This window comes from Mesoplodon mirus, assembly GCF_964341445.2.
Source record: "Mesoplodon mirus genome assembly, chromosome: 7".
Classification (NCBI taxonomy): domain Eukaryota; kingdom Metazoa; phylum Chordata; class Mammalia; order Artiodactyla; family Ziphiidae; genus Mesoplodon; species Mesoplodon mirus.
The window spans coordinates 58,504,286-58,529,454 of NC_138983.1; the positions used below are offsets into that span (position 1 = coordinate 58,504,286).

At 37.6% G+C, this 25,169-nt stretch overlaps 1 protein-coding gene across 13 annotated transcripts in view; it reads right to left on the minus strand.

Moving 5' to 3' along the window:
* NUP98 (nucleoporin 98 and 96 precursor) overlaps window positions 1–25,169 on the minus strand; it is a gene marked incomplete at its 3' end in the record, with an annotated part of 103,690 nt that overhangs the window by 63,620 nt on the left and 14,901 nt on the right. For 6 of the 13 annotated variants that reach the window (XM_082626772.1, XM_082626771.1, XM_082626778.1 and 3 more), the window contains 10 exons: window positions 22,929–23,030; window positions 22,645–22,821; window positions 20,953–21,092; window positions 19,406–19,513; window positions 18,175–18,355; window positions 16,403–16,566; window positions 13,367–13,504; window positions 11,284–11,422; window positions 4,722–4,814; window positions 430–570 (listed from right to left, as the gene is read on the minus strand). In XM_082626772.1, coding sequence (XP_082482898.1) covers window positions 430–570; window positions 4,722–4,814; window positions 11,284–11,422; window positions 13,367–13,504; window positions 16,403–16,566; window positions 18,175–18,355; window positions 19,406–19,513; window positions 20,953–21,092; window positions 22,645–22,821; window positions 22,929–23,030 — 1,383 coding nt within the window. The remainder of the gene's footprint in view (window positions 1–429; window positions 571–4,721; window positions 4,815–11,283; window positions 11,423–13,366; window positions 13,505–16,402; window positions 16,567–18,174; window positions 18,356–19,405; window positions 19,514–20,952; window positions 21,093–22,644; window positions 22,822–22,928; window positions 23,031–25,169) is intronic. The other 7 variants (XM_082626780.1, XM_082626773.1, XM_082626782.1 and 4 more) reach the window with 4 other exon arrangements.

The window sequence follows — 25,169 nt, forward strand, 5'->3', positions numbered from 1 at the left end:
CAACAACAAAAAAACCCCCTAAACTTAGGGAATTTAGTAAACAGATATATTGGGAGAAGTGAATAAAAAACAGAGGTGATAACTGAGCTAAATTCTCATCTACCATTAACAAGTTAAATATTGATATATGTAGACTTAAGCAAAACACAGCAATATAAGCACATCATTTAGAGATATAAACTTACATGCCACATGAATTAAAAGCTGTAACAAAAGTGGTTTCTTTGGGGGAGTGAACCTAGGAGTGGGGAAACAGGGAAGGCCAGGACCTATTACAAGCCCTTCTGCACTACATGATTGTTTGACGACCTGTGTGTATATACCGCTTTGGTAGGGACGGGATAGGGCGGGGTGGAAAATCAAGTCAGCAAGTTTAAGTATTAGCAAGAAATAAACTGAGTAAAGGCTTCTAAAGTGACTGACACTTACCTACTGGGGCCTGGGGGGCTCCGAAGCCCAAAGTGGCTGTTGTAGTATTAAATCCAGGGGCCCCAAAGGCTCCTGTACCAAGAGGCCCTCCAATCTTAGGTTGGTTGTTCCCAAATAAAGATGCTTGTCCAGCACCAAGAGCTATGGAGACAAGAGGAAAGAAAAAGCGCCACAGAAGATCCTTTGGATGTTACGCCAGAGAGGTCAGTTACTTAAAAATGTAATACATTTGGAAACTTCATAATAACCTCATTTCAACAAAAAATCTAATACAGTAAATGCTAACTATATGCCAAGAACTGTTGAGTACATCATATATATCATAGGCAAAATACTTAACCTCTCTGTGCTTCAGTTTCCTCAACTATAACATGAGATAATAATACATAGCTTAGGTATTTATCCTACGATTAAAATAAACACATATTAAGCACTGAAGAGGTCTGGTAGATACTAACATTCATTAAATGTTAACTACTATCATCTCATTTAAACTTCACAAGCCTGAAGCAGGAACTATTGTCCCTATTTTACAGAAGAGAAAATGGAGGGTTTAATAATTAGCTCAATGTCACAAATGTAGTAAGTGGTGAAACCAGAGTTCACACCTCGATGCATCTGACAATACAACCAGGGCTCTTAATTGCTACTCTATAGTAAAACAGATTTCTAAAGAATTTTAAAATTGTCAATTCTCCTTAAATTTCAACATCTGCAAATCAAAATACTCAACTGAACCAATTAAAACGTCACCTTTTTGACTAACATGCAAGTTATAGAAAACCAAATCCAATATATCTTCTTTGAAGAGCAAAAAGTAACACTTTCAAGTATACCGTCTCATGAAAACTATTTCCGACAATTTTTTTTTTGTTTTATAAAAAGCTGAATGCCTTGTGATGAGGTTACTAAACAGATTCAAGTTTCAGCCTAAATCTGTGGATGGAATAAGAACTTATCTTCACCAGGGAGAAGGCCGCTGAAGAAACCTGTAATGTTTTAAAGCTTAATGAATCTTGCTTATGGACTGTGTTGTTGGCAATGATTTTTAAAGTGTAAAGTGGGAAGAATTTAGTTTTTTTAGGATAAGTTATTGGCATAAATTAAAAACATTTTTCCATCCCTCCCCCCACCCCAAAGAAAAAGTTAATGGCAATTTGGAAGATCTGAAGTTCTTTTTAACATACCAATGCTTCTTGACAGAGATATGGTTTACCAGGAAAATCACTTCAAACACATAATACTTGGAGGTCAAAAATATCGAATGGAAACTGTCTTGAGATTGCAACCCAAAAAAAAGGATAGCAAGTTTACACTCAGAGAATGCATACAATATAAATTAATGAAGGTGACTCCTAAATGGACAAAGCATTCCTTAACTGTCCAACGCTCACTAATAATAATAAGATAACAATATAGCAATGGGATTATTTCACCTTAAAAAAACCAGGTTTGAAACAGGGAATAAAACTTCTTTTAAAGTTCCAACCCATTAGAAACTGGTGAAAATTCCAAGAAAAACTAAAATTATATTACTCCCTTTTAAAAAAAATTTGTTTATTTATTTTTGGCTGCATGGGTCTTCATTGCTGCGCGCGGGCTTTCTCTAGTTGTGGCAAGTGGGGGCTACTCTTCGTTGTGGTGCACGGGCTTCTCATTGCAGTGGCTCCTCTTGTCGTGGAGCACAGGCTCTAGGCACGCAGCCTTCAGTAGTTGTGACACGTAGGCTCAGTAGTTGTGGTTCGTGGGCTCTAGAGCGCAGGCTCCATAATTGTGGCGCACAGGCTTAGCTGCTCCGTGGCATGTGGGATCTTCCTGGACCAGGGCTCAAACCCGTGTCCCCTGTGTTGGCAGGCGGATTCTTAACCACTGCACCCCCAGGGAAGTCCCTATATTACTCCCTTAAAGGACATAGTTTACAGTAAAAATTTCAGGATTCTTCTTTTGCCCCCAGAGAACAAAACCTCCTTACCCCTAAACAAAGGCTTAGATGAAACCTGAATATATAAAGTGGATAAAAATTTCTGTTCTGGATGGGTGTGTATTTGCATTAGCCCTGAAAGAAGAATCATGAAACAGTCTAAAAATCACTATATTTCATAACCTACAAAATAATAAAAACATGTATTTTATCCAGATCAGTCTTATATTATGCACAAATGGCTTTTTATACTTAGTGAAAGGACTTACACAAGTTGAGGGACATTCTTATGTATAATAATGTCAATTTATGAATTGTGTTATATTTACAGGTAGTTGCAGGAGTCATAAGGAAGATATACTGGTGGCACCATGGTAACAGTGGTCCTAAAAACTCCAAGGATGCTCAAAGAATAAATAAAAATGGTTATACCTCATTGAGATTTTCTAATAAATGTTAGAATTTAATTTTATCTATGGTACTTATTAGCTTTGGGTAGATTTTTCTGTGTATATCTTAGTGTAACAAACTTTACTAGATGTACCCTTAAACTTATGACTTCATGGAAAATTTTAAGAACTAAAACTTCTTAGTATTGTTACTAAGTAACTACCAAGAAAATGGCATACTATTGATAGTGCTGACAGTTAATACCTGTGTGAAACAAGAAACTGATGCACCCATGATTTAATCATACACCAAAGGATAAAACATTTTACACTAAGATTGGTCACTTAAATCTAGGTGTACAAAAAAGTTATGTATTTGTACACTTAAGGTTTCTACAGTCTACTACTCATGAAGTACCCAAAGGCCTATGTTACATGCAAATGTACTTCTGTTGAGGTATGAGTTTGAATCTCTATCATTCAAACCAAGAACCTAGCTACGTAGGAATACCCTCTTAGCTAATGACCCCCTAAAACACAGTCCAAAGCTACAATGTTATCCTAATTGTGATACCATGAAATGCAGAATTCATTAATGTGGGTATTTATATCTGATAGTCTCCAGACACATTCCTCTCAGAGCCAAAAGTCTGCTTTAACAGACATGACCACCAAAGAATTTCAATAATGTGTACTCAGTGATTCACAATTCTCGTTTCCCTACATGATCTATTGCTGCTAAGGTGGGGGTGTAAAATTCTTTATTAATTGTATTTGGCTTTTAGTTTATACGGGCAAAGCATGAATGAAGATTATATAACAGCAGTGAAAATGAGATTCATTGTCTGTGAGGTACAGCTGTTCAAGGAAAACCGAATATATTCAAATAAATAAAGAGGTTGAGGTATTACATTATTGTGGAACAGAAGAAAACAGCATGAGGAAAAAAGTTATAGACCACTTTATAATCTTAGACTACAGAATAAAGCATTGCTAATCATAATCTGCAAGGCCCAGAAGCCAAAGAGAAGAGAATGACAACTCTGACCACATAAAAATAAAACTTGTACATTAAGATATCATAAAATTAAATGATAAACAAAGATTGAGTGGAAATATCTGGTAACAGACATTAGAGCAGCATCTTATCCCAGCTTAGGTTTATGGTTCATAAGCTGTCTAGCATCAAACTACCTTGAAAAAGACCACACCAAAGTTAATTTTCCTTCTGGGATTAGAAGAGAACATGATGTCAGATGTTATATTCTGCTTAAGTGTAAGGATCACATCGTACAAAAAACTACAGCTTTTTAGTTTTTATTTCTTGCAAAATATATGCAGTAGAATTTGAGTAAGCTCAAAGGCTCAAGAAGTTTACCATACAACCCAAAAGAGTTAATATCCACAATATATAAAGCGTTCTCAAAAATAAAGAGACAATGATCAACAATGATTATGAATAGAGAACTGAAAGATTCAAATGTCCAGTAAACATACACAAGGGTATCCTTCACTGGTAATCAGTGAAGTGTAAATCAGAACATACCAACTTCCACTGTCAGGCACACAAAGATGAAGAAGCCCAACAATATGGAAAGGGTATGAAAAAATGAGCACTTTTATAAAATATGAGCAAAAAAGCAAACTGGCATTCTTTTTGGAAGGCAAATTAAAAATTGGCAAGACTGACCAAAATTCAAAATATGTGTATCTTCTGACATAACACATTAAGTACTGAAAATCCCAGGTAGACCAGAACTATCAGAGGACAAACATTTTGTACAAAAGGAACAGACAGCCTCTAAGATAAATGTGCCAGGTTTTAAAATCTGGTAAAGCATACGGGAATGTTTTCTAAATCCATTTGTGAAAATGAAAATCTAGGCTTCTTATTTCCATGTATATGATCAAACAGAGGTCTTAAGTTGCAGCAATTAGATTTAGTTGTATCACTTCCTAAATCTTATGGTACAGTTCCTTACCTGTTCCAAATCCTGCACCAAGCCCGGCTCCCAGAGTTCCAGGTCCTGGTTTACTTCCAAAAATACTATTCCCACTGGTATTTGTGCCAAACCCTAGAAGGACAAAAGAATGAGTGGACTGTACATTAACACAACTCTCAATGTCCTGTACAAGGGAATTTAAAACAAAGCAGTCTGACCCTAAGTTTTGCATCCCTTCATTTTTTGATATTTAGAAATCCTAAATGGTAGGCTAATTTAATTTTTAAGTTTAAGTAAGTATAAACAGATCCCACAGTCTTCCTATTTACTCAATTAATTTTAGACTTGAAATATCAATTCAATATAGGATAATACCCAATATTAAAGCAAAGTGATTGTGCTTGAGCTTGGGGAACATTCCCTTCGTAAGACTCAAAGCCTCCATTCTATGTTTCATGTTTAATTAGTAGAAGAAAAATTAATCCCCCCAAACTTTCACTAAAAAATAAGACAGTCAACAAAGACACTTCACTGAACCTAAAGGTTCTTGCTAAGAGAAGATTACCTATAAAAATCTTTACAGGGCCTCCCTGGTGGCGCAGTGGTTGAGAGTCCGCCTGCCGATGCAGGGGATACGGGTTCGTGCCCCGGTCTGGGAGGATCCCATATGCCGCGGAGCGGCTGGGCCCGTGAGCCATGGCCGCTGGGCCTGCGCATCCGGAGCCTGTGCTCCGCAACGGGAGAGGCCACAACAGTGAGAGGCCCGCATACCGCAAAAAAAAAAAAAAAAAAAAAAAAAAAAAAATCTTTACAGCAGCTTTTGTTTTGAACAGATGGACCTTGTATGAATAGTAATGTGTGGCTGATCACACATGAGGAGCTTTAATGGAGTCAGACTCAATCAGCTCATAGGAGCATTCGAAGACTCAGCTAGTTGACATTAAAAAGAGAAGATAATCTATGAATAACCTTTCTTGAATTGAATTGTTTCATTATCGGAGATGATGGAGAGTTGAACAAACCATCCTTTTTCACTATGACCCAAAATTTAGAGAAAACCCTGTGATTCCCCTCTAAAATCCACAAGTCTCCCCACAAAGACACCTACACATCACATTACTGTTATTATTATTTCTCTTTTGTTCAGATGTGTGCAGTTTCTGTACTCCTTTTGGAGCTAAATATCAACAAATGATAATGAACATATCATTAATCTCTTTTGATAAGAGGAAAAAAACCCCAATCACTGGCCAGCAAATCCTGTTTGTGGTACACCTGAAGTCTTTTAAAAAGGTATCATGGAGGTGAACAAGTTCAACATAACAGAATAAAGGAAGTGTCTTGGAATATATGTCAGTGTCACCAACTAAGATTATACTTTGTCATGCCAATATTTGAATTTATATCTGAATGAAAAATGTCAAGAACAAAAGTTAAAGAATTAAACAGTTTGAAAACATATTTCTAATGTCATTTAAAAATCCAAGCAAGTAACCTGACTTACTTTCAATACATTTAATTCATGCATTAAGTCTTTTCTTCAATTCTCCTAACAGCTATGCCACAAAAAGGGAGTACTGCCCACTCAAGCACAATCAATTTCCTTTAAAGAAAATAAAAACAAAAAACCCAGAAAATGTACTTGGAGATGTTGTCTGAGTTAAAATTTAACCAAAAAGGACCTTCCAACCCCATAAACAGCAGAAAACAAGATACTAGTGAACTACCTCAAACCCACAGGAGGGAAGTAAGTCCCAACTTACACTGTTTATACCACACATTTCCACAGATTCTTACTGACGAAAGTTTATCAACTCTGTTATTTCAGAACAACTTTAAAGTAAAATTAAGAACAATTAATTGATTAACAGTCAATAATTTATGACAAAGGAGCCAAGAACATACAATGCAGAATGGACAGTCTCTTCAATAAATGGTGTTGGGAAAACTGGACAACCACATGTAAAAGAATAAAACTGGACCATTATCTTACAACATAAACAAAATGGATTAAAGACTTGAATATAAGATCTGAAATCATAAAACTCCTAGAAGGAAACATAGGGGTAAGCGAGAAAAAAAAATTTCTATCTATATATTATGACAGATGTTACTTAGACTTATTGTGGTAATCATCTCACAATATATCAAATATTGGACCATTACATTGTATTGGGTGGGCCAAAAAGTGCCTTCAGTTTTTTTTTTGTGGTACGTGGGCCTCTCACTGTTGTGGCCTCTCCCGTCGCAGAGCACAGGCTCCTGACGCGCAGGCTCAGCGGCCATGGCTCACAGGCCCAGCCGCTCTGCGGCATGTGGGATCTTCCCGGACCGGGGCATGAACCCGTGTCCCCTGCATCGGCAGGCGGACTCTCAACCACAGCGCCACCAGGGAAGCCCCCCTTCAGTTTTTTAAGTACAAAAAAAGACATATTTTTCATTTTTACCAAGAACTTTACTGAACAACATATTCACCCTTTTGTTCTGCTACCTTCTGACATTTTTCAGCCAACTTCATAATTCTATCTTCCCAAAACTTTTTATCTTTTTGAGCAAAGAACTGTTCCAGGTGCCTTTTACAGTCTTCCAGGGAATTGAATTTTTTTTCCATTAAGAGAATTTTGTAGAGACCGAAATAAATGGAAATCTGAAGGTACAATGTCTAGTGAATACGGCAGATGAATCAGAACTTCCCAGCCAAGCTTTAACAGTTTTTGCTTGGTCATCAAAGAAACATGTGGTCTTGCGTTATCCTGATGGAAGATGATGCATTTTCTGTTGACTAATTCTGGACGCTTGTCAAGTGCCGCTTTCAGTTGGTCTAACTGGGAGCAGTGCTTATTGGAATTAATTGTTTGGTTTTCCGGAAGGAGCTCATAATAGAGGACTCCCTTCCAATCCCACCATATGTACAACATCACCTTCTCTGGATAAAGACCGGCCTTTGGTGTGGTTGGTGGTGGTTCATTTCGCTTGCCCCAGGATCTCTTCCGTTCCACATTGTTGTACAGTATCCACTTTTCATCGCCCATCACAATTTGTTTTAAAAACGCAATGTTTTCATTACATTTCAGTAGAGAATCGCACGTGGAAATACGGTCAAGAAGGTTTTTTTCATTTAACTTATGTGGAACTCAAACATCAAAGCGATGAACATAACCAAGCTGGTGTAAGTGATTTTCAGAGCTCGATTTTGCTATTTTGAGGATGTCAGCTATCTCCCGCGTGGTTTAATGTTTACTGTTCTCGATTATTGTTTCAATTTGATTGCTATCAACTTCAACTGGTCTACCCAACCGTGGAGCATTGTCCAGTGAGAAATCTCCAGCATGAAACTTCGCGAACCACTTTTGACACACTGATCAGTCACAGCACCTTCTCCATACACTGCACAAATTTTTTTGTGCGTTTCAGTTGCGTTTTTACCTTTCTTGAAATAATAAAGAATATGCCAAAAATGTTTTCTTCCATCTTCAATATTAAAATTGCTACACAAAAATTCACCAATTTTGATAAGTCTTTTTTCAAATGCATGCTGTCACATACAATCTAACAAAATTGTTTTAAATGAAGTTAAAGACAACTAAGTGCTATTAGAGCCATCTTACGAAAAACGAACTTTTTGGCCCACCCAATACATCTGAAATATAATGTTACATGTCAATTATATCTCAATTAAAAAAAAAAAAAACGCTTAAAATATCAGATGTCTATGTACACAAAGAGCTCAACTCTCCCCTTAACCATGTAGCATGAGGAACCAATAATTTATTACCAAGTACCATCTTATCAATACCCAAAAGATCTTCAACCTCTTTAAACTGCTCCTCACAAGTGTTGACATCCTGCTTGTAATTTCTCTCCTGAAACAATTCTATTCATTCACTTAACCTTAAACTAGTCCCTGTTAGGAATAATTACTAAGAAAATTAACTGATGACTCTAAAGAATGACTTAAGGATGTGGCAACATCAATTGTAGATGAACCTTTTCACTCTGTGGATTAATCACCATCATAACGAAACAATCCCATACTGGATAACGTGCAACCAACAATGATATGATACTACAAATCTTTGTGTAACCTTATTCCATTTCCAGATTTGTTATATGACTCATTTCCAAATCAGAACATCATCTCTGCCCACAACAGCAAAGTTGACAGCTTCCCAAGACAAAAGGAACATCAAAGAACGTCTTAGTTAGATCTGGATCCCTCTGGGGTGGTAATGGAATGACAAGCTCACCCAAGAGTAAAACAAAACTTGCCACCCTGCAACCCCTACTTGTATAGGGAATCTTTCCTCTCAGAGCCCCACTTATTCATTAATAAACTTTTAGTGAGCACCTAGTCTATGCCAGGTACTAGGTCAACATTAGGATTTAAAAAACAAAGACAATTCAAATTCAGCACATAAGTAGTGAGACATATCAAATAAAGATGAGAGTTTTCATTTTCAAATCAACAGCCTACATAAACACCTTGTCAGATAGAAAATATATTTAATTCTGAACGTGAAGTATGCTATCAAAAAACATGCATTTTCTTTCTTTTTTCTTTCTTTTTTTTTTTTTTTTTTTGTGGTACGCAGGCCTCTCACTGTTGTGGCCTCTCCCGTTGCGGAGCACAGGCTCCGGACGCGCAGGCTCAGTGGCCATGGATCACGGGCCCAGCCGCTCCGCGGCATGTGGGATCTTCCTGGACCGGGGCATGAACCCGTGACCCCTGCATTGGCAGGCGGACTCTCAACCACTGCGCCACCAGGGAAGCCCTACGTGCATTTTCAAAGGGAGTAAAATTACCTCCTAAGGGGCAGAAAAAAGAGATATAAGATTGTTTATGGCCTTCCAAAGGTCCACAGTACATAAAACAGACACAGTATATATGTGGTATTAAAATCTCATGGGGTGAGAAGATAATTTTTAAGAGGAAAAAGGTCTACAAAGTCTCTCTGGGGAAGAGGGAGTGACTGATTAAAAAAAAAAAAAGGGCTGAAAGACACTGATTTAACCCTTAAGTATCTTTCCCATCTTACTTAATAGATAAGAAACAAATACACAAAATTTGATATTCATGCTAACCAAGTCCACTGCCTCAAAACCATTCTTTCATCAAGTACAGCCAAAAAGAATTATAGGTAGAATGATAATCATTACTAGCAGTGAATGAACAACCCAACAAAAGGGGTTATAAAACTCAAAACATTAATTTAGGAATTGGTACCTGACAAGGACCTATCTCTCTCCTTCACATAGTTCATATTTCCATGAACACATATAACTTTCCAATGGATGCTTAATGTAGCCTCTTTCTCCAGTACACGATCATTAAAAAACTCACTGAAGGGCTTCTCTGGTGGCGCAGCAGTTAAGAATCCACCTGCCAATGCAGGGGACACGGGTTCGAGCCCTGGTCCAGGAAGATCCCACATGCCACGGAGCAACTAAGCCCGTGTGCCACAACTACTGAGCCTGCGCTCTAGAGCCCGTGAGCCTCAACTACTGAAGCCTGCAGGCCTAGAGCCCATGCTCCACAACAAGAGAAGCCACCACAATGAGAAGCCCACGCACCGCAAGGAAGAGTAGCCCCTGCTCGCCACAGTTAGAGAAAGCCCGTGTGCAGCAACAAAGACCCAACTCAGCCAAAAATAAATTAAATAAATAAATTTATTAAAAAAAAAAAACCTCACTGAAAAAGTGTAACTGCTGACTTATGGCAAATGACCATATGTTTGTACTCATCTCCCACTAGATATCCAGAGCCTAATGTTGCATCTGGCACATGAAATCCTTAAAACGAATATTTCAACCACTATTTCCCTTGGTAATGAAATGAACTTTTCATATATATGAAAAGTTTATCTCAAAATATGTTGAATTTGTTTGAAAACTTAATTAGGTAGCTATAAAAGACAGTTAAAATAATAGAAATAATGTTTCTATTAAACGAATTTAAAAATTTCCAGCATATCTCTGAAAAGTAGTATAAGGTTTGTTTTTCTGTTATTCAATCTTACATATATTTCCCGAATTTCTTCCAATGAACATGTATTCAAAAATACACACAGCTATAGGAAAACTAATGAACAATCCCCCAAATCAGAGGCTTCAACTTCCAATGAGAATCATTAAATCTCAAAAAAACAACAAAACAGAACACAAAACAACAACAGAAAGTTACTGTTTACTACTTCCCTGCTTGAAACCCGGCCTAACAGAATGTGTTATCTAAAGCAAATGTGTTTTACTTATTGTTTCTCAATTATTGGTGAGGTAATCCAAAGAAAATGATTCCTTATTTTGAAAAAAATCTACCTCCATTAGAGAACCAACATTCTGCACAGTACTGCTACTGCATGTGCTGAATGCCCCATTTTATCCAAAGCAGGGAGTCAAGAGAATATAAATTAGTTAAGGCAATTTACATACATCTCTTCCAGGCATCTCAACCCAAGTCCTTGATTTCCCTTTCCCTCTGGAACCTCATATCAAGCCACAGCTTACCTGAGAATTTTAAAATATTCCCAATAATATGAATCAGGAGAATGTGTGGTATAGTCAGTATAACTTTAAGAGAGTCAAACCTGCTTTTTATATGTACCAAAATTGGAAGTGTTTGTATTGGTTCCTAAAGTCAGGGTTGGTTTGTTACCAAAGAGCCCGCCACTGGTTGTACCAAACGAAGGAGCACTGGTTGTGCTGGTTCCAAACGTAGTAAGCTTGTTATTGCCAAACAGGGTCTAAAAAGAACACAACACAGGAAAATATTAAGTAGTATAAAGATACACTCCAAACAGGAAACAGAGGTTATCTTAGGTACACTGGATTGTGTGTGTGGTAAGGGAGAGAAGATGTCGTAATTTTTATAAAAAAGGTATAAAGAAGGATGAATAAGTATCAGAAAAACATACTAATCTGAGCAAGATTAACAAGACAGAATGCTCCTGGCTTGAGAAGTTAATGGTAACCCCTCATCAAACATAATATTTCAGTGAGACAAAGAAAAACAACAACACAACAAGGCAATCAAATATTTTTTACCTGGTAACAGAAACATTATCATGTATTTAATGTGCCAGTAGAAAGAGTTACAGTAAAAAGTTTAAACATGCTACAACATGGATGAAACTTCAAAACATTATGCTCAGTAGAAGAAGTCAGTCACAAAAGATGTGACTCCATTTATATGAAATGTCCAGAATAGGTAAATCCATAGACAGCAGGCCTGAAGTGACTTGGGGGAAATGAGAAGTGACTATTAATGGGGATGACGTTTCTTTTTAGGGTGACAAATATGTTCTAAAATTGACTATGGTGATAGCTGCACTATCTGTGAATATGCTAAAAACCACTGAATTTTAAACTTTAAAAGGGTGAATTGCATGGCAAATGGATTATATCCCAATAAAGTTGTTAAAAAATAACTTTCTGAAGCATTAATTTTCTCAATTTCTCACCTCAAATAAGAAATAATAGATTTCAATCTCCATGAAAACAACCACATGATTTGGTGATTTTTCCTTTTTTTTTTTAAACTGAAGTTCAAAGCTTGTTATAATGGGTACATAATACAGACATATAGTTTCTCTAAGTGGTATTTACTATTGTTTTTTAGGTCAAGTGTATTCCTATATAGTAATTTTTTACTTAAATGACTTAACAAGGAAAAAAAATTCAGTTAAGCCTCCAGTGGCATGAAGACCTTCAGAATACCAACAATTTTAACAACTTGATCACCACCAAAAATATTTAATTAACAAATACGATACCAACTTATCACCCAAAATAGAAGTTAGAAATAGGAATTTAAAATTACCTGATTTGGGGCTTCCCTGGTGGTGCAGTGGTTAAGAATCTGCCTGCCAGTGCAGGGGACCTGGGTTTGAGCCCTGGGCCAGGAAGATCCTACATGCCACGAAGCAACAAAGCCCGTGCGCCACAACTACTGAGCCTGAGCTCTAGAGCCCACGAGCCACAACTACTGAAGCCTGCGTGCCACAACTACTGAAGCCCACATGCCTAGAGCCCGTGCTCCGCAACAAGAGAAGCCACCACAATGAGAAGCCTGTGCACCACAACGAAGAGTAGCCCCCTCTCCTCGCAACTAGAGAAAGACCACGCGCAGCGGCGAAAGCCCAATGCGGCCATAAGTAAAAAAATATTTATTTATTTAAAAAAGAAAAAAAAAAACCTGATTTTAAGAGCAAAAGCACCTCAACTTAAACTCAACAATTTAACGGGAGTGAAATTTTACTAAAAGAAGCAAACTCCACACAAGTATTGAAACAAACAAGTTTTAAAAAGAACTTACTTTTTGAAAATAAACCTATTGTAAGTTGCCTATTTTTAAGTTACCAAATAGCTTTCAGTTACTATCAGTATCAAATCATAAACTATAACCCCAAAAAATACTTGAAGACAGACTTTTATTTTTTTTTTAAATTCAGCATTCCTTTTTCTTTTTCTTTTTTTTTAAATTAATTAATTAATTTTTTTGGCTGCGTTGCGTGGCTTGTAGGATCTTAGTTCCCTGACCAGGGATTGAACTCAGGCCCATGGCAGTGAAAGCACTGGGTATTAACCACTGGACCACCAGGGAATTCCCCAAAAGACAGATTTTTCTTAGAAACTCCTTTAACAGATTTATACACATCTTCAAGTTACAGTTAACTGCAAACACCTACCGAACCAACAGCACCAAATCCAGTACTGGTCTGCCCAAAGAGACCTGTTCCTGTTCCAAATGCTGTCCCAGTGCTGGTGTTTGTAGCTGTCCCAAAAAGACCTCCCGGCTGTGAGGCTTGGGTTACTCCAAATAAACCCTGTAAAAGGTAATCTAGATTACAAGAAAACCTACAATAGTCAGTTGTCTTTAAAAGTCTTAGATTATTAATAATAGTTGCCATTTTTTTAAGTTTATGTGACAGACATTATGCTAAATACATAGAACATTTCTTTTCTTCACAACAACCCTGAAAAGCAGGGCCCTTTTCCAAAAGAAAATAAGGCTCAGAGCAGTTAAAAACTTGCCCAAGATGTCACAGCCCTTAAGTGGCAGGACCAGAAATTCCTATCTGTATCTAAGCCTGATGAGCAACACAGTCCTGGACAGCTATAAAGACTTAGTATACTAACTCTTGTGCTCTAAGAGATAACAGGGTTGTCACACAGAAAACAAAATGCCATGACAGGGTGCTTCATTTTCAGAGTTATGCCAAAAGAACGTATTAATACTGAGCTGGGGAATGGACTTTGAATCAAACAGCTGAAAATAATCGGCTGAAAATAATCAAGTTAATCTGGACAAAGGCAGTAGTGTAATGTTAAGTCTTCATTTGTTATGAGAAACTCAATTTCAAATAAGCAAAGTTTGTATCATCCAATGTTTAAAGATTTTTTTATGCATTAGTCAACAAAAGAAAAATATTGCATTAATGGGCTATAGCTGAATTGAGAATTCAACGTAGTGTTTTAAACAGCTTTATTGAGATATAATTCACATACCATAAAGTTTACCTATTTAAAGTGGACTATTCAGTGGGTTTTTTCTATGTTCAGTGCTATGCAACCATCCCCACTCTAAATTCAGAAAATTTTGATCACTCTAAAAAGAAACCCTGGACCCATTAGCAGTCACTCCCCATTCCTAGGCAACCAACCACTTATCTACTTTCTGTTTCCATAGATTTGTCCATTCTGAACATTTCATATGAATGGAATCATACAAAACGTGGTCTTTTGTGAATGGCTTCTTTCACTTAGCATGTTTAAAAGGTCCCCCCATGTTGTAGCATGTATCAGTACTTCATTCCATTTTAACGGCTGAATAATAGTCCACTGTATGGATATACTGCATTTGTTTATCCCTTCATCACTGATGGACATTTGGGTTGTTTCCACCTTTTAGTTATTATGATCAGTTGTATACAAGTTCTCGTGTTTTCATTTCTCTTGGGGGAAATACCAAGGTGTGCAACTGCTGGGTCATATGTTAACTCTACATTTAGCATTTTGAGGCATCGCCAAATTTTTCAAAAGTGGCTGCACTATTTTATATTCCAAACAGCAATGCATGAGGGTTCCAATTTCTCCAAATTCTTGAAAACATTCATTATCATTGTCTCTCTTTTTGTTTATAGCCTTCCTAGTGTGGATATGAAGTGATATCTCACTGTGGTTTTGAAATGCAGTTTCCCTGATGCCTACTGATATTGAGTACCTTTTCATGTGCTTATTAGTCATTTATCTTCTTTAGAAAAATGTCTATTCAAGTCTTTAGCCCACTTTTTAATGGGCTGTCTTATTATTGAATTATAAGAGTGCTTAATTGTTTGGACACAAGTCCTTTGTGAGATACATGACTTGAAAATATTTTCTCCCATTTGCAGGTATTCTTTTTGCTTTCTTGATGGTATTTCCTTTGACCCACCAAAGTTTTTAACTTTGAAGAAGCCCCATCTACTTTTCCCTTTTGCTGCTTTTGCTTTTGGTGTACTATCTAACAGATCATTGCCTAACTCCTTTTCTTCTATGAGTTTTATAGTTTTCGCTCTTACATTTGATCCATTTTAAGCTAACTTTTATAGTTACAATTGTATAAAGAAAAGGTCCAACCTCGTGCTTTTGCATGTGGAAAACCATTATCCCAGCACTCTTTGTTGAAAGATTCCCTCCATAGTGAACTGTTTTGGTACTCTTGTTGAAAATCAATTAACCATGAGGACTTGTTTCTGGACTCTCAATTCTAGTCCTCTGATTTTATATGTCTAGCCTTACGCCAGTATTACACTGTCTTCATCACCCCAGCTTTCTTTTCTTTCAAGACTGTTTTGGCTATTCTGAGTTCCCTTCTATTCCTTTTTGAGTGTTTTTATTATGAAAGGTTGTCAAATGTCTTTTCTCTACCTACTGAGGTGACAATATGGCTTTTGTATTTTATTCTACTTTATGGTTTATTACATTAATATGAAAATATGTTGAACCAACCTTCCTAGGATAAATCCCACTTGGTCACAGTGTATAATCCTTTTTATATGTTGTTGAATTCAGTTTGCCAGTATTTTGAAGATTTTTGTGTCTACCTGTACTTTTTTTTTTTTAAATCAGGTAAAGTATCTCTAATTTTAAAACCAGGTATATCCCAAGGATTCTAATCAATAAATCATACCTCAAATTAACCTTTAATTTTATACTTCCCTAAAAAAGTCCCTAGAAATAAACTGCTAATGACTATAAGGACTTTCTTGTCTACTATCTGGACAGAAGTAGCAATTATGCAACATGGCTCTAAGTTTTAGTTCTCTCTTATTTATTTTAATGAACTAAACTTCTTTGCCTGACTCCACTTAAGGGAATGAGCTGAAAGAACCTTCTGAAATAGAGCCAGTAGTTTATAAATATTTTCTCCTATATTCTGTAGAATGCCTGGAGTCAATGTCCTAAGGTATAGCTTCAGGACGGCCAATTCTAGCACACTAAGCAGCAATTAGTGATGAGAAAATATGCCCAGAAAGGATAAGTGACTTGTTCAATAGCCTCTCATTAAATACAGAGTAGAGTCTGGACTAGAATCTATGTCTTAACTATTCAAAGATTTTGCTCTCTTCCCTTTACTACACATACCGTCAACCCTTAAGAACTGCAGTAGAGATAGAACTTGTTAATTTGACATGATTAGAAGCCTCATTACTTAGCTCTACAAATAAGACTTGTTTCCTTACCATGGTGTTGGTGCTTGGCTGCCCTAACGTGTTGGTATTACCAAAGGAAAAGCCAGTGGTCTGGGTGGTTATGGCCTGGGCAAATGGTTTGCTGAAGAGGCTGGTAGCCTGCTGATTCTGTTGGCCAAAAAGACCACCTGGATTTGTTCCAAATCCAGTTGTACCTTTCAGGAAAAGAAAAGGAAAAATAAATGGCAGGGGGAAATGCCAAACCTCACATTATCTAGTTACTTCAATAGTCTATGTTACTGATTATATATCTAAATTACCCTACATTCATTCATTACTCAAACTGGATAACCACTTCATTTTCCACCTTTCTTCACATAACTTCAGATTTGGTTCAGACTCTACTTTCTACAAAAATACTGACCCGGGCTTCCCTGGTGGCGCAGTGGTTGAGAGTCCGCCTGCCGATGCAGGGGACACAGGTTCGTGCCCCGTTCTGGGAGGATCCCACATGCCACAGAGCGGCTAGGCCCGTGAGCCATGGCCGCTGGGCCTGCGTGTCCGGAGCCTGTGCTCCACAACGGGAGAGGCCGCAAACAGTGAGAGGCCCGCGTACCACAAAAAAATAAAAATAAAAAATACTCTGACCCCAAGAACCTGGGCTGGGCTAAGTAATCTTCCTTTGTGACCCCATAGCTTTTGGTCTATTTTTAGACACTTAAAGTCTTAAAGACACTACACTTAAAGTCTATGTGTGTATTTTTAACCTTGTTAGACTAAGTTTTTCTTCAGAACAGGGGCTTTCTCTTTATAGCAATATATCCAGCATAGGGTGTGACACAGTAACAATACTTAATAATGGCTAAACTAAATCACAGAATACCAAAACTGAAAAGAATGTAAATGCCACTTAAACGTGTATTCATTTGTGTATTTGTGTATGTAACTCTATAGAAGGCTACCCCCCAAAATGTAACTTTTGCTTGTTTCTACAGAAGCAAACTGGTGGCTAAGGGGGAAAAAAAGAAAAGACCTTTGGATATGTACGTTTTTGTATCTCATGAATTTTAAATCATATATGTATATTACTTTTGCAAAAATAACACTTTTATAAAGTAATTTAGTAATCATCTTAGACTCCCCTCTTTCACATCCCACATAAATCAATCCATCAATAAATCTCATCGGTTCTACATTCAAACTGGCTCCAGAATCTGACACTTTTACCATACCATAGCACCATTCTCTGCAAGCCACATCATCTCTCATGTGGATAGGGCAACAGCTTTTCTACCTGATTTGTTTCCACCCTTGCCCCCATACAATCTACTCTTAATACAGCAGCCTTCAGAATGATCCTTTATTCATAATCACATGACTTATCTAAACCTTCTAATGGCTTCCTGACTCAAATAAAAATTCAGATCTTGACACTGGCCCACAAAGGTCTACAAAATATATTCCCCTATATCCTCCAGTACTTCCCCTTGTCCTCTCCCCTTTGGCAAAAACTCAGGATTTCTAGACTTCTAGTTTCCTCCAACTGGAATATTCTTCCCCCAGAAATCTGTACAGCTTTATGCTTCACCTTCTTCAGACAGGTCACGGATCAAACACCACCTATCAGTGAAGCCCTTCTTAATCATCTGCACTTAATACTATATTTCTCCCCACCCCCTGCAAACATACCAGGCATTTCCTATTCCTCTAGCACCCCTGAATCATTTTTCTCCAGAGCACTTAAGCACAAAAATGACAGTTATGTTTTACTTTCAGTTGTCTGTCCCTCCTCAGTATGGCCCAATATGATGTCAAGTGCTTACTAGTTCCAAAGCCTGTTTTGTTCTGACCATAGGCAAAACCTGAATTTGTAGTGGAAGAACTGAAGAGTCCTGTTGCACTGGAGGTGGCTGGAGAAGACCCAAACAAGCCAGTCGTGGTACCTGCTCCCACCTGGTTCTGCGGGCCTTTCCGGCTGGCCTGATAATCCTCTAAACGAAGTTCCTAGAGTAAGTGAAAACATATTCCAAATTAATATGTAGCCAAAAAAATTATTTAGGAGGCTAAATACATGAATTTAGTATTCAATTTCTATGTTCACATAGGAACCATGATTAAAAAAACAGAAAACTATGGAATGGTTAACTTACTATCATTACAGAAAAACATTTTCAATGGTGTATAATGGATATTAAAATCCATACCATAATTACCATAAAACTACAGGCCAAAGGACCAACCATATCTTAATTTCAATTTTCTTCTATAGACAATAATACTTTCATTTAGACAATAATCTTGTCTACTCCCACCCCAAATGTAAAGATTAGCTGATTAAAAGATGGACGATTCTGAGGAATTCAGAAAACTTAGGAGAAGAAGAGATAAAGTTTAACAGTTTTGTCTCACAAGTAAGGGTGTTTCTGTATACTCCAAAGAAGCAAGCACAGTTTGGGATGTAAAAGAAGCAACAGCAACAACCAGAGATAACAGTCAAAATGTACAACGAACTATCACACAGCAACGATAATGAACAACCTATAACTTTACACAACAACATGGATAAACATCACAATGTTGAAAGACAAATTTAAGAGTATGTAATATAAGATCCCATCTATGTAAGATTCAAAAATGGGCAAAACATGGGCAGTCAGGATAGTGGTTACCTTTGGAAGGGGAGGATTGTTGACTTTGGGGGCAGGGCCCAAAGGGGACACCAGGGATGCTGATAATGATTTACTTATTGTGTTGCACACTTATGACTTTGCATGAGTTTACTAAAAACACATGCATGTGCACACATTGCCCAGTGTAGTATGAGCAACAGCCAATCAGAACAGACTATTAGTAAAACTATACCCGTACATACAAGCTGAATATCATCCTTGCCTACAACAACAAATATCTATAAATAATATATTAATAAAAAAATAATTTGGTTAATCTTAATTTTTTACATAAATCCTAAAAAATAATCAAAAACATTTTTAAAAGCTGCTTCCCAATAGAATCAAAAGGTTAGGGTGATACTCTGCAATGCATTTTACTGACCTCTAGGGACTTGCTTTCATATTCTTTCATAGCAGTAATACACTGGTGCTTGGTACTGATGTTAGTGCTAACTCCAGCTTTAACCATAGTATCTGCACCAGTTGGAGGCTGCAAAGGAAGATAAAGGAAAATCTGAAAGTCTAAAGAAAACGTTTAAGTTCAAGCTTTATAACCCTACTCTCCCAGACACAATTCTTCAACGACCGAACTCTATAACCAGTTCCCTAGGTTCTTTACTTAACGGGACAGTTTTAAGAGTGCTTGATTAAATACACTGCATTCCTGATCTCTCCCTGTATCAAGGTTATCTGCAAAAGTCAATCTCAGAAAGTTATCAAAAACCCAGGGATTAATCCCATAACCAAGCTATCCAATTATCTACTAAAATACACTTAATAATATATGCATAAGGGAAGCTTTATCCAATTTACCCAATATATACATTTAAACCTCTATTTCTGAGTTCTAATTCCTACTCTGCTCTGAAGTGTCTGCTTTGTGACTGTTGTTCCATTTACGAAATATGGAAGCCTGGTTTTTCCCCCTATAAGCTTATGAGGCAAAAGGCACTAGTAACTAAAGATTTCTACTTGTATTGTTAGTTTTCTCAATTACTGTACTTTCCAAGAGACAACACACAGTATTTTTCTCTATCATTTATATTTAACTTTATTTTAAATTCAGGATTCTAAATTCAGTATTATGAATTCACCACCATGCCTAAGAAATTCTTCATTTTTCTGGACGAATTTTAACAAGTTTTGCCAATCCCTATTTTTGCCAGAGATTTCCATTAGACTAACTGCACTGCCAGCCTATCCTAAGTATCTCCAAAACAATCACATCAAGTAGTATCTTACATCAAGTGGTATTCCATGTATTTTCATAAACAAAATCTTTCATTCTAACCCTCTATCCAACTTCTCTCAAAAAAGCTGAAAACACGAAACTCATTTGCTTCATTTTGCCATTTCACCAAAAAAAGTTTTGTTTCTAATTGGCACACAGAAACTGATGAGTTATTCCATACAGCTCCTTAAGGAGGCCCTATTTTCAATGATTTTTACAGTTTGCCCTATCATTCCTTCTTTACTTCTGTAAAGAATGGTCGACAATTCAGAGGCCAGTTATGAACACAGTAAATACAAGCTCAACCTGATACTTCTTTTCTTCTGGCTGCGCCGCAAGGCTTGTGTAATCTCAGTTCCCTGATCAGGGACTGAACCCGGGCCACGACAGTGAAAGCCTGGAATCCTAACCACTAAGCCATCAGGGAACTGTAATCAACTACTACTGTAATCAACCCTGTAAATACAAATTTAATTGGTTTGAGCATAATTCAAATATAAATTATAATCTAGATTTATGTTTCACGACTCTTCCTGTCTACTATACAACTATTCCCAGATATTGTTCTTAACACATATTTCAGGAAGAGTGAGACTAAGCTATGCATAACTGGAAAGAGAAGAAATTTTATGATTCCTCTTACAAAAAAACATACAGGAGACAAAAATATTCCACAAAGATCGAAAGACAATACTTACGTTAAACTTAATAGTAGTCCCAGTAGGAGCAGCTGTAAAACTACTTGGCCCAAAGAGGGAGCCAGATGTGCTACCAAAAGGATTAGAGGTGGTATTTGTAGTTCCAAAAAGTCCCCCGCTGCTGGTACTTGTTCCAAAATCTATAAATTAGAAAGAAAAATGGGATGGTAACAGTAAGGAATTTAAGAATCTGTAAGCTATCTTGGAATTGGCCTGTGGCATTAGAGCAGCATTACTTCCAAATCCTCAGGTTTTCTATCTTTCAAATCTCCCTAGCAAGTACCTTCAAACAGATATTTCATACAGACACACACAGTTCTAGGCTCACAACTTTGAAGTGAAACAAAATCTGAATCTTTAGTCAGCTAAGTGTCTGTAAAGTCCTTGGGCAAACTTAGACAACAAGTTAGAAGAAATAGTATTCTGTTTCATTAAATATTTTATCTTATTTCTCTTGGTAGGACCAGATGCTCAATGAACTTGTCTTTCTGACAATGCCTTACCACAACAGACCTGAACAAGAGTCACAGTATATTTTATTTACATATATTATTACAAACACCCACATATAACCAAAAAGTTTAAAACAAACAAATGGTCCCATTAGGGTAACCACACATAGGTTAATATAAAATTTCACCCAGAAAAGTCATTTAGAAAAATTAGTAGGCATGTTGGTCATTTACAGAAATAAATCTACTTTCCCAAGTAACTGAGTTAAAAAAAATTACATAACAGAGAATTTAACTGTTATCTAAGGAATGTATTTTTCAAAATATAAGACACTACTTCTAAAGAAATTACACATATGGTACCAGAAATAGCAGTAAGCAATACAAAGTTATTTGCCAATATTTAATATTAAGTGACATCCTAATACCGAGTTAAGAGGAATGTGATTTCTCACTGGCAGTCAAACTATTTCTTTTCTAAAAACATGTCCTAATATATAAAGTAAATAGGCATATCTCTTTCGAATTAGTATTTTAGACTGCATCTTATATCATCATGGTTAAATATTTCAACATCGCCTCAAACAACTTTCCCTTGGTAAAACACTGATAGCTGGCTAACTTACTTATTCTACCATACTAGTGCTGGGAATGGCATCAACTCACAGGGCACACCTGTGCAACTAGCAGTGTTTCTGCCTCAGAGAACTGTGTGGTGAAGTACCCCTGGGCCACATTTAGACTTAAGGAGAAAGAAGCCATCAATTAAAAACACCTGCCATGGCTAAGGAATGGAGGAGTGACCATGTCACATCCAGTACTCACCATTCCTGCTTCAGTCTCTTCAAACCAAAAGCGAAACAAAGGCAGGAAGGTGCCCCTGCAGTATACTACAGTTAACTACACATATTTCTCCTTGAAGTTCTCCCTTCTTGACACCTATGACAGTACTCTGACCTGGCTTTTCATCTTATTCTCTGGTCATTCTATATCAGGTACCTCTTCCTCTGCATATTCCTTAAATACCAGTGCCCCTCAGACTTCCATTCTTGAAGAGATGTACCCCTTCCCTTCCAGCCTATTAAACTTTTCAATACCATTTCGAAGTTTTCCTCTCCCCATGTTTTTGCTATGTGGTGAGAAAAGGAGGTGGGTGAACACAGGGAAAAGAAGAAGAGAGAACACATTCAATAAGCAAATCAAATTGTTAGATGTAGAAATCCAATGATTTACTACTTACTCCCAAAGCCTGTTGGTTTATTTTGTGCAAAGGCATTGTTTTGGGATGAGAAGAGACTGGTCCCTGTGTTTGCAGTTCCAAACAAGCTGTTTGATGTTCCTGTTGATGTGCCAAACCCAAAGCCACCGCTTGTGGAGGTAGCTGGCTGGCTAAATGAATTGGTACCAAATAAGCCTCCTGGAGAGATAGAGAGGGGAAAAAACGGGTTAAACAGACTGGAGTCACTAAGTGAAGCCCTATACCAGCTATGAATAAACCAACTGTATTCCAAATAAAGCCCCTACCTGGTTTGGTCTGTGAATTTCCAAACAGGCCTCCGGTATTGTTGCTAGAACCAAATGCAGATGTTCCAAATGCCCCTCCACTAGTAGTGCCAAAACCAGTATCTGATAAAGCAAAATCCAGGGTCAGAATAAAATCTAAACCAGGTGGCCCCAAAAAAGAGGATTTTAATATTTCTTAACATTCTGCATTTGAACAGGACCACTGGTCTAATCCAAAAACTATTTTTTCAAAATTCCATCAGACGACTTATAACAGAGCTGATATTAAGCCACACTTTATTCATTGTCCTGGGTAAAGTAAGGAAACTTAAAGTTAAAAAGCTTATAACTTTTCAATAAGTTAAAGATGTTGATAGGTTTAAAAAAAAAGAGTGCCAAGCTACTATGAACTACAGACAAAAATAATCAAAATTTGGGTTTCCTGGTGGCACAGTGGTTAAGAATCCGCCTGCCAATGCAGGGAACATGGGTTCGAGCCCTGGTCCAGGAAGATCCCACATGCCACCGAGCAACTAAACCCGTGCGCCACAACTACTGAGCCTGCACTCTAGTGCCCACGAGTCACAACTAAGGAAGCCCATGTGCCTAGAGCCCGTGATCTGCAACAAGAGAAGCCACCGCAATGAGAAGCCTGCGCACCGCAACAAAGAGTAGCCCCCGCTCACCGCAACTAGAGAAAGCCCACGCACAGCAACGAAGACCCAACACAGCCAAAAATCAAAAAAAAAAAACAGAAATAAAAAACTGTTAAAATTTTCTCCAGACACCATACACTCCACAGTCTCTGGGATGAATGGTCCTTAATTAGAGGAGCACATCAGAATGACCTGGGAAGTTTTCAAAATACACATGTTCAACTTCCAATCCCAGAAATTCTAATTCCATAGTTCTATGATGGGATATATGTATTTCGGGAAAAAACCTCCAAGAGTGACTCTGAGATAAACAACAAGGTCCTACTGTATAGCACAGGGAACTATTAATGTAGTCAGTATCTTATAAAATAAACTATAATGGAAAAGAATCTGAAAAAATATATGTATGTATAACTGAATCATGCTGCTGTACACCAGAAATTAACACAACATTGTAAATCAAGTATATTTCAATTAAAAAAAATTTTTTTAAGTGACTCTGGGGGCTTCCCTGGTGGCGCAATGGTTGATAATCCGCCTGCCAATTCAGGAGACATGGGTTCGATCCCCGGACTGGGAAGATCCCATATGTAGCAAAGCAACTAAGCCCATGCACCACAACTACGGAGGCTGCACTCTAGAGCCCATGAGCCACAACTACTGAGCCTGTGTGCTGCAACTACTGAAGCCCACGCACCTAGAGCCCGTGCTCCGCAACAAGAGAAGCCACCGCATTGAGAAGCCCACACACAGCAACAAAGAGTAGCCCCCGCTCACCGCTACTAGAGAAAGCCCACGCGCAGCTACAAAGACCCAACTCAGCCAAAAATAAATAAAAATTTTTAAAAAGTGACTCTGGACTTCCCTGGTGGTCCAGTGGTTAAGAATCCACCTGGTGGGCACTCTTGGTTAAAAATCAAGAACCGAGATATATAAAATAGTTTAAGAAAAGGTCAGGAGACACTTGTAAAAATTTTCTCTAATATTTTTGTTAGGAATGATTGAGGTTTGGTAGTTATGTTTTTTAAAAACCTTCATGAATTAAAGTTCCTGGGATTTCCATTAAAAAACTGTTCAGATGCTCCACTTAAAAAGAGAGGGATAGGGCTTCCCTGGTGGCGCAGTGGTTGAGAGTCCGCCTGCCGATGCAGGGGACACGGGTTCGTGACCCGGTCCGGGAAGATCCCACATGCCGCAGAGCGGCTAGGTCTGTGAGCCATGGCCGCTGAGCCTGCGCGTCTGGAGCCTGTGCTCTGCAACGGGAGAGGCCACAAAGGTGAGAGGCCCACGTACCGCAAAAAAAAAAAAAAAAAAAAAAAAAAGAGAGAGAGAGGGATAAAAACAATATCGGGAAAATGCTGATAGCTGAAGCTGGGAAATAAGTACATGAGAGTTCGTTATACCATTCCTTGTGTTTTTGTGTTTAAGTATGAATTTTTAACAAAAAGTTTAAAAGTGAGTGAATAAGGGTGCTATAGGCAACTAGTGCCATGTGGAGTGGAAGGGGAAATGGATCTCGAAGGCTGGTGGGAATTAGGGACTCTGACATTTTAACCATTGTTTCTTATTCACAGAGCAAATCTCAGAGCAGTTATTCAGTAACTGC